At 37.2% G+C, this 12,393-nt stretch overlaps 1 protein-coding gene across 1 annotated transcript in view; it reads right to left on the bottom strand.

Annotated features, from left to right (window-relative positions):
• Positions 1-12,393, bottom strand: part of ZEB2 (zinc finger E-box binding homeobox 2) — a 136,789-nt gene that overhangs the window by 6,281 nt on the left and 118,115 nt on the right. Inside the window, exons 4-8 of the mRNA XM_007934947.2 lie at positions 8,918-9,106; positions 7,997-8,211; positions 5,253-5,361; positions 2,359-4,328; positions 844-1,024 (exon numbers count right to left, since the gene is read on the bottom strand). Coding sequence (XP_007933138.1) covers positions 844-1,024; positions 2,359-4,328; positions 5,253-5,361; positions 7,997-8,211; positions 8,918-9,106 — 2,664 coding nt within the window. The remainder of the gene's footprint in view (positions 1-843; positions 1,025-2,358; positions 4,329-5,252; positions 5,362-7,996; positions 8,212-8,917; positions 9,107-12,393) is intronic.

The raw sequence follows: 12,393 nt of genomic DNA, 5'->3' as shown, positions 1-12,393 counted from the left end.
TATCACTACAGAAGTAGATTGCCCAACCTTCCTTCCGAGGAGTGGCTGGTGGGTTTGAACCAACAGCCTTCTGGTTAGCAGTCAAATGCCTTAGGCACTGGGACACCAGAGTTCCTTAGGTCTTGATTGGTGGGAAATAATACTTGCTTCACATTAGGGTATTTCATCTTTCTTTTTTAAAATTAACGCACTCTTTTTACAAATTCTAGGAAAGAATTAGGCTGCTGTATTTTCAAGTCTGTATAATTGCCCCTAATTAGTAATGCATGAATTGGAAATAAGTTAATTAAATTTAGAAAGTTTTATTTCAATATTGGTAATTTCCATAGCTCATTTGGCCTATTACTTAAGACTTTTCTTTTATAGTACTAACACTTTTAGTTTATTCAAAATGTGATCAATTTTTGAAAACCAAACAAAATTGCCCTCAGATAGAAGCTCATTTGATGTCTGTGTGATGAAACTAATAGACTGAAGTTTTTATTATTAAATTTTTACACTACAGGTTCATCACAGCTTAAGAATTTGAAAGTATTTCCAGGACCTGGCTTGTGCCATTGCAATTTCATTGCCCTAGCCATTTAGATATTCCTCTATTAAGATTTGTAAATTTGGCTTACAGATTAACTCTAAAGATATGAAGACAAGCACACTCATAAACACGTGAATGATCCAATAAACGGGCAACAAAAAGTCCTACCGAGCTAGGCAAAAGCATTATTTCTTCCTTGTTGAAGGTATCAGCATATGCTACATCTTATGTTGCACAAGTGTACTCATTAAATATTATGAAATGTACAGCAGGCCTGGAAGCTCTAACTAGCTAGTCAAAGTCACTCATACCTGTGTGTTCATATTTATGTCGCAGAAGGGAACTGCTTTTCTGGAATGTCTTGTCACATAAGTCACATGCATACATGCCACTCTCTGTCTTCTTGATCTTCTTTCGAGACAGACAGGAATCGGAGTCTGTCATGTCATCTAGGCCTGACATGTAGTCTTGTGTTCCATCAAGCAATTCTCCCTGTGATATAATCACATAGTTCAACACAGTCTCTTCTCTTTGTGTTTACACCAAACAACTTCGCATATGCTGACATTTGGAGAACCTCAAAAGTTGATTGCTATTAATTGATCTAATTTTTAATAATTAGTATTTTCCATGAACAATATATGAGGTCTCACATTTCAACAAAAATAAAAACTTATCTGCCCTAGATGGGAGAGCTAACTATTTTTCCAAGAAAACAGACAACCTTAAAGGTGAGAAAAATATACATTTTCTTAAAATCCTTTAGTTTCTTTATACCGGGAAAGATACATGAGTGAAAATTAAAGATCTGAATTTGTGTATTTTTTGGTGTGCTTAACTTTTGAAATGATCTGTAGCTGTAGAAACCTCATTTTAATTGAATTTTATATTTAGGTACAAAATGTTATTATTATGCAATCTATTTAAATGTATGTCTACCAACTGAAGGCCTCGAGCTATATTTTTATATTTAATTTTCTAATTTGAAATAGGGAATATTAATAACACTTTTTATCAATGTTCTATCTATGTTAAAACAGCCTTCAGCATTAAGCAATAATGAATGTGGATCAGTAAATTATTAAATTTCTTGATATTTATTTTGTCTTGATCCAAAGGAGTGCAAACTTGCATGATAACATACATTTCCATTTGCTAGCCCACAGTTCAGTTTTCTTAGACTATGTTTGCACTAATTAATATTAGAGAAGATTAAATAGGCTTAAATACATTTACAAAGAGGGTGGATGTACTATAAATTGAAATACTGGAACAGCTGTTACCAAGGTACACTGCTACTTATGCTTCTATTTTGCAAACAGGGATTATGTGTTATAATGTTAAAACATACCTGTATTTTGTATTTGAAAAACTATACATTATTTATTAGTTTGAAAATTACAAGAGAAGTCATGTGGAATGCACAAGTTTTTAGAAAAATCCTTTTGAACTATTCTCTCTTAAAATATATTACATTGATGTGTATATATTTATATTTCATACTAAATTTAGACATGAATCCCAACAAATGTTATCATTGTATAATTTCAAAAGCTGATGAATCAATCTAAATGCATCTCAAAAACAAATAATTGATTTATTCTTTATCTTTTTTAAAGCAAATGTGCTTACATAGTACAATATTTCATCCTTTCATCCATTTATTTTTCTAGCTCACTCAGTTCTAAGTACAAGTTAAAATAAACTCTTCTGTTTCTCCTGAAAACACAGTACTTCATTTTTTCTCTAATATTTTTTTCCTGCAAGCACATAAGCTATATAATTTTCATCTCCTCTAGTCAGAGCAAAACGATGTGTCTCATTACCTGAAATCCTTGTTTCCGCTGGTACTTCCTCCTTTGCTGCATATCAGCAAAAGTAGCTGCTCCAGTTGGGTAGGTATAGGCCATATGTGGTAGGAAGCTCATCTGATCCAGTCCTGGATATGGTCGTAGCCCTGGGATACTGGTCTGGACTGGTGGCATGAAAGTGGCAGGGGGAAATGCGCTTTGTGGTGGAAGAGCTGTGTATAAAGGTTTGGCACTAAATGGGTTCATGCCGAACACTGGATTAGTGCTTTTGTTGTCCAGGTTATTTGAATTTGAAAACTCCTTCTTGATGAAAGTCAAGTTTAGAGGCTCATCCGAATTTTCAGATGATGAAGAAACACTGTTATGGTCTAAATTAATGCTGCTAGCTTTTGTTTTGTTCTTTGTGGCTATAATACTTTTGGGTTCTTTCATTTGTTTTGGTAATGACAAGTCCAAAGGCTCAGCCTGGAGCTCCTCAGAAGAGAAGCTGTTTGGAGTGTAAGAACTACTGTGGGAGTTTTTAGAAGATGTGGAGGAAAGATTTAAGGGAGAAGGAGTATTACTCCTTGAGTGGTCCAATTTTTCAACTGGTTTAATATTGGTAAAATGGGAAGGTTTTGTTAGCCTGAGTGGTGGATCACAATTTGTAACACTGTTATGGAGTTCTGCTATAGATGGTGATGTTATGGAGTCCATAGGTTTTACTGGAGACCTGGGTAATAAAGAGTCTTTTGTGGGAGGGTTATTGTTGGGAGCTAATGGCTTGGAGTTCCTTTCCAGTGATGGTGACCTGGAATTTGAATACTGGTAGACTTTTCGTTGCTCAAACCATTCCTTCACAAATTCCTGAGGAAGGCCCACAGCAATGGAAATTTTCAGCAGTTCATCAGAGTTGGGCTCCATGTTCATAGCATAATATGCTTTAAGTACAGACATGTGGTCCTTGTATGGGTTGATGGGGCTTGTCATTCCTTTCTCAGAAAGTACAGATGACAAGAGGAGGGCTTTATTATCAACAAAAACTCCAGCTTTGTTGGGGACTATGTTTTCATGAGGTTGCAGGACTGCCTTGATTTCTTCATTCATCTTACAAAGGTAACGTTCATGCTGATGCAAGGGAATGGGGCCAGGAAAACTTTCTTTACAGAACTGGCATGAAAATGGCGTGGATATGTTATGGTTCTCAATCATTTTATCATCCGTGACCAAATCTATTAAAGTACGTAGCTTCTCTTTCTTTATGTTACTGATCTGTCTCCTTGAGTCAGTAGTCAAGCTCTGGAGGCAAGCTTTGGCTTCATTGACTTTCTCTAATGTATAGTCAATAATACTTTTAGTGGCACCATTATGACTCACTACCGGAAGCCCTACGGGTGGAATATTAGGAGAAGTAACTACTTGTTCCTCGGGTTGAGAGCATGGATCCTTCATGTGATAACCTTTCAACTTTGAAATTTCTTCCACCTTGCAGTCCATTTTTTGCCTGGAAACCGTATTGTCCACAATCTGTAGAACCTTTTGTACCTCACTTAAATTACTATTCATTGTGGGAAATCCAAGTAAAGGGGCTTCCATCCCTACACCTAAGTGCTGCATTGGACTTTGAGCAGACGGATGAACTCCTAAAGGGCTGGTTGCTCCAAGTCCACCATTCATAAAGGGACTAGTGCCACTAAACCCATGTGTGGCCATAAGAACTTTATAGTCATTGAAGTCTAGTGGTTCTGTTTTAATTTTAAGTAAGCCTGTTTGTTCAGACATACTAAGTGGTTTTCCATTCTCCAATTTGTTTCTTAACTGGGTAATGGCTGAGTTTGTAGGAGAAGAAGAAACAGAATTAGGGGAAGAACCCGTCTTGATATTGTTTCTCATTCGGCCATTTACAGAGATTAAACCAATGCATTTCTTGCTGCTGATGTGCGAACTGTAGGAACCAGAATGGGAGAAACGTTTCTTGCAGTTTGGGCACTCATATGGTTTTTCACCTAAAATGATAATTAGAATTACCATTACATGTCTTTGTTTAGGTAACAATTGCATTTGTCTACCAAGACAAGAATCTGTGAAACTAAATGAAAGCATCACAATGGGGCACCTCTATAAACTGGGTGCTTAGATTAGAATTATTTGACCATAACTGTTTCTGGGCTTTATCTACTCTGAAAGCACATAATTCAAGATGTTAGCAGTGGGAGGTGAGTGCTATCTATGCCTTTTTCAGCCAAGATCCCAAATCTTGTCTTGCCATCGGCAGCCTCCCATTTAAACAGTGTCAGATTAATGTGTGGTCAATAGCACAATAAAGATGTCACAGTATTTAAAGGGAAGTGCAGCCATGTCTTTAATCAACTCTGTGTAGATTCCATTGATACTACCAATCCAACTAGTCCTTTGAATAGCATCCAATTTGGTAATAAAATGCTTGGCAGAGCTATCAAACTAGTTATAAAGAAGAAATCTCAGTTGCAAGATGCTTGTTTTGTAATATGTAGCTCTCAGAAATAAGGGACATTTATCATAGACAAGCTCCTATCCAAAATTTGTCAACTTTTTCTTTCATGGTTGGGTACCAAAAATGAATTTCCTTCAGAATTTGCCAGTTGAATTTCCTCAGATCAAAACTGCTTAATCAGTAGGAGGGTTTTTTTAAAAAAGGAGCCTCTAGGTTTGGTAATAAATCAAAGCATTTGTAGTTTTTTAAGCAGTATAAGTATTCCTTCTTTTTATAAGACAGAGCTACTGGTGGTACTATAAATCTCACAAGGACACATCAGGTATCCATAGGCTATGAAATAAATTAGTAGCTCCAAAAAAGCAACAAACAGAACTGTGTAAATTTTAAATAATCTTTAATAATTGCTCTAATTGAAGAAGATGCAAATGCAAACATGAGCACCTCTGCTACTCACCACTGTGAATTCGCAGGTGTTCTTTTAGATGGTGTTTATATTTGAAGGCCTTGCCACACTCTGTGCATTTGAACTTGCGATTACCTGCTCCTTGGGTCAGCATTTGGTGCTATAAAAGGAAAAAGACTAACATCAGTTTTGTGCAGGAGGAACAAAGAAAATTTGTTACAAATATTTTAACCAGCCTCTATTTTTCAGATAGGCCAAAAGGTTTGAGTGCATGTTTATTTATCTGCCCAGTCTTTCAGAGTTGCAATAAAAGTGATAATGTTGGCAATAAAATTGGAATTAAAAAAAAAAAAAAAGTGCTTTCATATGCGCAACCAACACTTGCTTTAGAATTATTTCTGGAGTGTCTTTTCCAAAATGTTTCTCTGAGCCTTTGGAGATGAGAAAGTGTGATTGTAAAGATGTTTGTGGTTCTTTGTGTTTACTGCAACATTTAAAGTCTGAAGATTCCCCTGATAGAATGCACCTATTTTGTCAAGGAGAAAATAAATATTTTCCTGAAAATTCTAAATAGTCTCCAAAAAACCCACACATATGACCAATTTTATGAAATGTTTGTATAGGTTAAAAGTATAATTTATACTGAGATAATCCTAAATTTTAAGAATAAAAAATAAATCCACAAACCTAAAACAAACAATAATACTCAACTATAAATATTTCATTATACGATAAGCATGTTTTAACATCCCATTCACTGTGCTAGTGGCAAACATAAACCCTATTTTTCCCGAGGTATTGCATATCAGATTTGATTCATTATCAAATGTAAGAGGCCACATCTTGGGTGATAGGTGCTTGAGCAGTTTTATCACAGGCCAGGAGGAAAGACTTCAACGACTTTTTGTTATCCTTTTTAGTAGTGTGCTGGGGAGTAGGGACAAAAAAGAGAAAAAAAAAGTTTGCTGAAAAGAGAAGTTAAAAGCAGCAAAGATATAATCAAACACAGCTGACCTTTTCTGAACGAGGGGAAAAAGAAGCAGTGAGACTTAGAATCTGGAAAAAAAAAATACAGTCATCCACTCTGGATGCTCAAGGTAGGAGGTCAGCCTTTTTCAAGCATCAGTGACACAAAAGCCTTTTGCAGAAAGACGGCACAGAAATGGTATGACAACTGCTAGGGTGTGCTGAATCTTCCCACATTCCTAGTGAGACAGATGGTGTTACATGGGACACAGGGAGGTTTGTTCAAACAGCAGCAACCTTCAAAGATCAAGCAGAGCCCAGCCCGCAGAGCGCCATTGAGGGACCAGCGCTCATATGTTGCTGAGTTGCATAAACAAACAGCAACAGCTGCTTTGTCTCCCCCCACAGCCCTCAGAGGACTACTATAAACTTTAGTTGTGCCACTGTTAATATGATACAATCATTTTAATTTACTAATTGTAAATGCCATGAGCAAATGAGGGGACTTTTCAACACCAAAGCTACCATTCATAATGCGCCAACACAATCACACTTCTGCATGTGAAATTTAAAGCAGTTATGCTAAATAAATTTCTAGGCACTTTTTTTTTTTCCTAGAGTTTTTGTGCATATGAGTAAGGGGAGGTAAACTGTTACCTAAGTCTTACTGTGCAAGCATATATACTTTTTTACAACTGAACTTTGAAACAAACATTCAGGTGACAAGCCCAATCAGACAGAAATGGAATTCTTTTAAAATAGGAAAATTCCATAATTCATTATTGTTACTATTGTTTGCTAATTCTCACTTTCCTTATTCCAAGAAAATAAAGGCCATAAGGGATTTTTTTTTTAAAGTAACAATTGTATATAGACAATCCTGTTTAATAATTTTAAAACAGCTATGGTACCAATGCTTATATAGGATGATTTCAGGTCTATAGTCCAGTTGTTTTGACTTAAGGCCCACCATTTCTGCTACCATCTCAACACATCATAAGGTCAGTTTGCAGAGTGAATTCTCCCAGGAAGATAAAAACAGTAGTTTTTCTAAAACATTTAAGGGGCACTGTGAATCAACCCCACTCAGTCATTTTAAGGTTTTCAGAAGCTATGCTTACCTTTTCAAGATAGTTTTTATTTTTAAGATGAGTGAGCCAAAGGAAGTAGAGCAATTTCAGCATTTAGCTACAATTATGCATACATAAAAGGAATTGTTTTTAATGTACATCTAAGATTTTAGTATTAATCCAGTTTATTTTTTATGTATGTACATATACATACACACACATATATACTTATATATTATATGCCTTTTCAATTTCCTTTAAAACATTGAATTAGATTTCATAAACTAGTAGCTGCAGCTTGTAAAAATACTCTTAAGTAATTGAAGGTGTTATAAGAGAAATGAAAGAAACACACACTTCTTTTACTATGACTTGGATCCTGTATGAAAAAAAATTTCTGAGTAAAACTAGGTGAAAAATGGAATTAAAATTGCTGAGATGTTTAATAATGTATAATTAAAATGCTACAATTTCATTCACTTTTTGTGGAACATAAAAATGAAACTAAAGTCAAGTTAAAGTGCAAATAAAATTTCTAAATTAGAAATTAACACACTCATTCGATCGTGAACATAAGACTATTAAATCATATTAGAAGAGACCATCAAAAAATCATTTAGACCTCAATTAAAGCTATTACCATTCAAAGATCTGCATCTTCAAAATGCCATGAAAAATTAATAATGATTGCCAATCAAAGCAATATCGTTTCTCTAAGGGGTTATTATAGAAAGAAATCACTTAAAACCAGCCCCCCACCTGATCTGTCCCTGGCTTGTGCGTCACCATATGCCTCTCGAGCTGGGTGCGGTAGGCAAACGTGTAGCTACAAAGAGGGCAAGAAAAGTTCTCTTCATTCTTCTCGTGGCGGTACTTGATGTGCTCCTTCAGTGATGTCAAGCGCTTGTAGCCCCGGTCGCAGTAGGGGCAGGTCAGCAGTTGGGCAAAAGCATCTGGAGTTCCAGGTGGCAGGTCTGTAGCCGAGAGACGAGAGAGAGAGAGAGAGAGAGAGAGAGAGAGAGAGAGAGAGAGAAGCAGGCCAAAAGGTCAGTAAATCAATGGCAGCTAATGGGCTGACTGCCCGGGATGGTATGACAGGAATCACTGCAGTCTGCTCCACTGGAGTGCCATCATTGCACTCGGCCTCCGTGCACACCAGTCCCCTCACATACCCAGGACAGACGTGCAGGAATCAGTTCACACTGCGCTGGAAGATTAATTAATTTACTCGAGGTTTTTTGGGAAGAAATTGAAAGAGCTGATAAATGAAGCGATTCCTTTAAGATGGCCGGCGGTTTGCATTAAACTTTTAGTTACATATTACTCAGAAACTTACAGGTACAGGTGAAGAACAACAAAAGGTTAGGGTCAGGATTTCTAAACTTTTTTCTTTCTCCAAAGTAAAATATTTCGGAAGGATAGGAATACATTCAGATATTTTTATCTCTTAGAAATAGGCTCTAATTGTACTTGTTCTTATTGGATGTACAAATGACACAAATTTGCTGACAAAAAAATTCACAATACCCTAAAATTACAGTTCTAATCTTTGCTCATGAAATTCCATGCCTCTGCAGCTGTTCTTCAAATTTTAAGGTAAACACCCAGGCATGTAGTGCATTTGTAATTGTAACAGCTGCAGAGGTCAGTGTAGTGGCTAAAAATGAATTACAGCCTCACCATTTTCTTCTTGCCCATTGGCTTCTGGAGTGCCAAGGCGAGACAGTTCCTCGGGGGCTTCTGGGTAAATAATGGCTGTATCGCTGCGCTGAAGGTACTCCTCGATGCTAACTGCATGGCTATCACGTTCTTCCAGTTTTCTTTTGGCAAAGTATTCTTCAAAGTCTGAGGTGCAATTTGCATTCTTAACTGAAATCATAAAAAGAGAAGAACCATTTTTTTCAGGGTCTTCTTTCTAGGAGCCCAAGTCCATGTGCATTGTTGTTAGCAAGATATACTGACTTGCAATAAGACTACAAATACCTAGTTATTTGTGACAGGTGTCGCAGATGAGCAGTTACTGATGAAATGCTTATTTTGGGCTATAATATATGCAACAAAATAGGACACTTTGCTTTAAGGTAAATGAACCAAAAAACCAAACCCAATGCCATCCAGTCGATTCTGACTCATAGCAACCCCCATTGGGTTTCCCAGGTGGTAAATCTTTACAGAAGTAGATTGCCCAGTCTCGCTTCTGCAGAGTGGCTGGTAAGTTTGAACCACCAACCCTCTGGTTAGCAGTCAGATGCCTTAGTCATTGTGCTACCAGAACTCCTTTAAGGTAAATTGTTGTTGTTGTTGGTGGTGTTGTGTGCCGTCGAGTCGGTCCCGACTCATAGCGACCCCTCCTTGGGTTGCCGAGGCAGTATCACTACGGAAGTAGATTGCCCAACCTTCCTTCTGAGGAGTGGCTGGGGGGTTTGAACCTCCAGCCTTCTGGTTAGCAACCAAGTGCCTTAGGCACTATGCTACCAGAGCTCCAAGAGACTGCCCAGCTACCTGGCAGGGAGCGGCTGGTGGGTTTGAACCACCAGCCTTGGGCCTGTTTTATATACTTCTTCCTGGACTGTTAATCTGCATTATTTGCAAAGAATGAAATAGGTTTTTTTTTTTTTAATTTAGTGAAAAATTTTAAAAATGGGACAAAATTCTAATGTCCATATACATGAGAGGTAATATGAACTCAAAGCTACTTTAATAACCTATATAAAACTTCTTTTCCCTTTAAGAAAGACATATTTAATTTTTTTTATGGTCCACTAATTTAACGTTCCTGACCACAGAAACATCCTGTTGCTAAATATATGCTTTTAACCATCCACTCTCTCAATATCACAGACAGCACAGCAGGAACTATATTGTCTGAGACAGATGCTAAAGGATAGATATTCCTAGAGATGCTGATGCGACTTTGTTAAAAAATCACGGATTCTAAAATATATAGGAAACTTCAACAACTCAACAACAGAAAGACAAACACTCTAGTCAAAAACTGGGCCAAGGACATGAACAGACACTTCACCAAAGAGGATATTCAAACGGCCAACATATACATGAATGATGCTTGCGATCATTAGCCATTACTCGCTACCGTCAAGTCGATTTCAACTCATAGTAACCAGATAAGACAGAGTAGAACTGCCCTATTAAGATTCCCAAGGCTGTAACTCTTTAAGCAAGCAGACTGCCACAACATTCTCCTGTGAAGTGGCTGATGGATTTGAACCGCCGGCCTTTCAGTTAGCAGCCAAGGGCCTTAACCCCTGGAGGACCAGGGCTCCTCATTGTTGTTGTGTTGTTATGTGCCATCGAGTCAGACCTGACTTATAGTGACCCCTCCTTGGGTTTCCGAGGCAGTATCACTATGGAAGTACATTGCCCCATCTTCCTTCTGAGGAGTGGCTGGTGGGTTTGAACCACCAGCCTTCTGGTTAGCAGTCAAGTGCCTTAGCCACTATGCTACCAGAGCTCCCATTAGTGAGTGGCAAATCAAAACTAAAATGAGATACCATCTCACCCCTGCAAAAATGGCAATGATCAAAATCACAGAAACAACAAATGCTGGTGAGGTTGTGGGGGAGATTGGAACTCTCCCCACATTGCTGGTGGGATTGTAAAATGTACAATAACTACACAAAGCAGTATGGCACTTCCTCCAAAAGCTAGAAAGAAATATATGCTATGATCCAACAATCGTATGCCTAGGTATATACCCTAGAGACCTAGTAGAAATGACACGAACAGACATATGCACACCTATATTCATTGTAGCACTATTCACAATAGCAAGAATATGGAAAAAATTTAAGTGCCTTTCAATGGATGAATAGATAAGCAAAATGTGGTACATACATGCAAAGGAATACTACACAGTCACAACAAATAATGATGAGTTCTCCAAACATCTTACAACATGGATGAATTTGGAGAACATTATGCTGAGTGAAATAAGTCAATCCACTATTATCAAGAGTAGATGTACATATGGAAAACAATGTTTTTTGATGGTTATTAAGGATTGGAGGGAGAAGAAGGGGGAAATAATTCCAGATAGTAGACATTTGTAATTTTTAGTGATGGGAAAGTTGGTATCAAATATGGGTAAAGACGCACAACTTGACCAAGGTAAGTAAAGACACTAAGAAGTACAACAGAAAAAGGCAGAATTTTAGTGAATGCTATACCATATACAATTTTACAATAACAATAAATCAACCAAAAATATGTGTATGAATAGGTAGGTAGATACATAGGCATATATGTTTATAGCAGGCATATGAGAGAATAGGTATGTGCATGTATTGTGTCTATGGGCAAATGTCTATACATGTTTGTGTGTGGTGCATGTATGTACATATATATAACAAAGTACCCAGAGGGCACAGTTAACTGACATTTAAACAACTCACAGGATTGGTTTACTGGGTTAAAAGGCCATATGTGAGGGGGACAACTTAATCAGCATAACATAATTCATAAAGATAATGTTCTTTATGAACATTTGTTTAATGAGTAGTGTTTGGAGTCTTAAAAGCTTGGAAGTGGCCATCTAAATACAACTATTGGTTTCTACTCCTATAAAGCAGAACCACAGCCTCTTGTAACCAGAGATCAGATGAACTAGATGGTACCCGGCCACCACTACTGACTATTCTGACCAGGGACACAATAGAAAGTCTTGCATAGAATGGGAGTAAAATGTAGAACAAAATTCAAATTTCTAAAAAAGAGCCAGAACTGTTGGGCCGACAGAGACTGGAGGAACCACCAGTAACTATTGCCTTAAGATATCTTAGAATTTGGAACAGAAACTATTTCTGGAGATCATCTTTCAGGCAAATGATAGATTGGCTTATAAAATAAACATATCACCTGTGAGTAAGGTGTTCCCTTAAACAATCAGCTATAAGAGACCAGTAAACATTTACCCAGAAGCAAAGATGCGAAGGCAAGGAGGAAAGGGAAGCTAGATCAATAAAAACAGAACACACACAATGGAAATAATGGGAATGCTGACACATTATAAAAACTGTAACCGATATCATGGACCAATTTGTATAAAAATTATTGAATGGGAACTCAATTTGCTCTGTAAACTTTCACCTAAAACAGAATAAAATACAGTTTTTTTTTTAAATTGTGGAATATGGGAC

Source organism: Orycteropus afer, unplaced genomic scaffold (assembly GCF_000298275.1).
Source record: "Orycteropus afer afer isolate SDZICR_OR568_19922 unplaced genomic scaffold, OryAfe1.0 scaffold00023, whole genome shotgun sequence".
Lineage (NCBI taxonomy): Eukaryota > Metazoa > Chordata > Mammalia > Tubulidentata > Orycteropodidae > Orycteropus > Orycteropus afer.
Note: the sequence above shows the minus strand (reverse complement) of the source record. Positions and strands in the feature narration are given on the sequence as shown.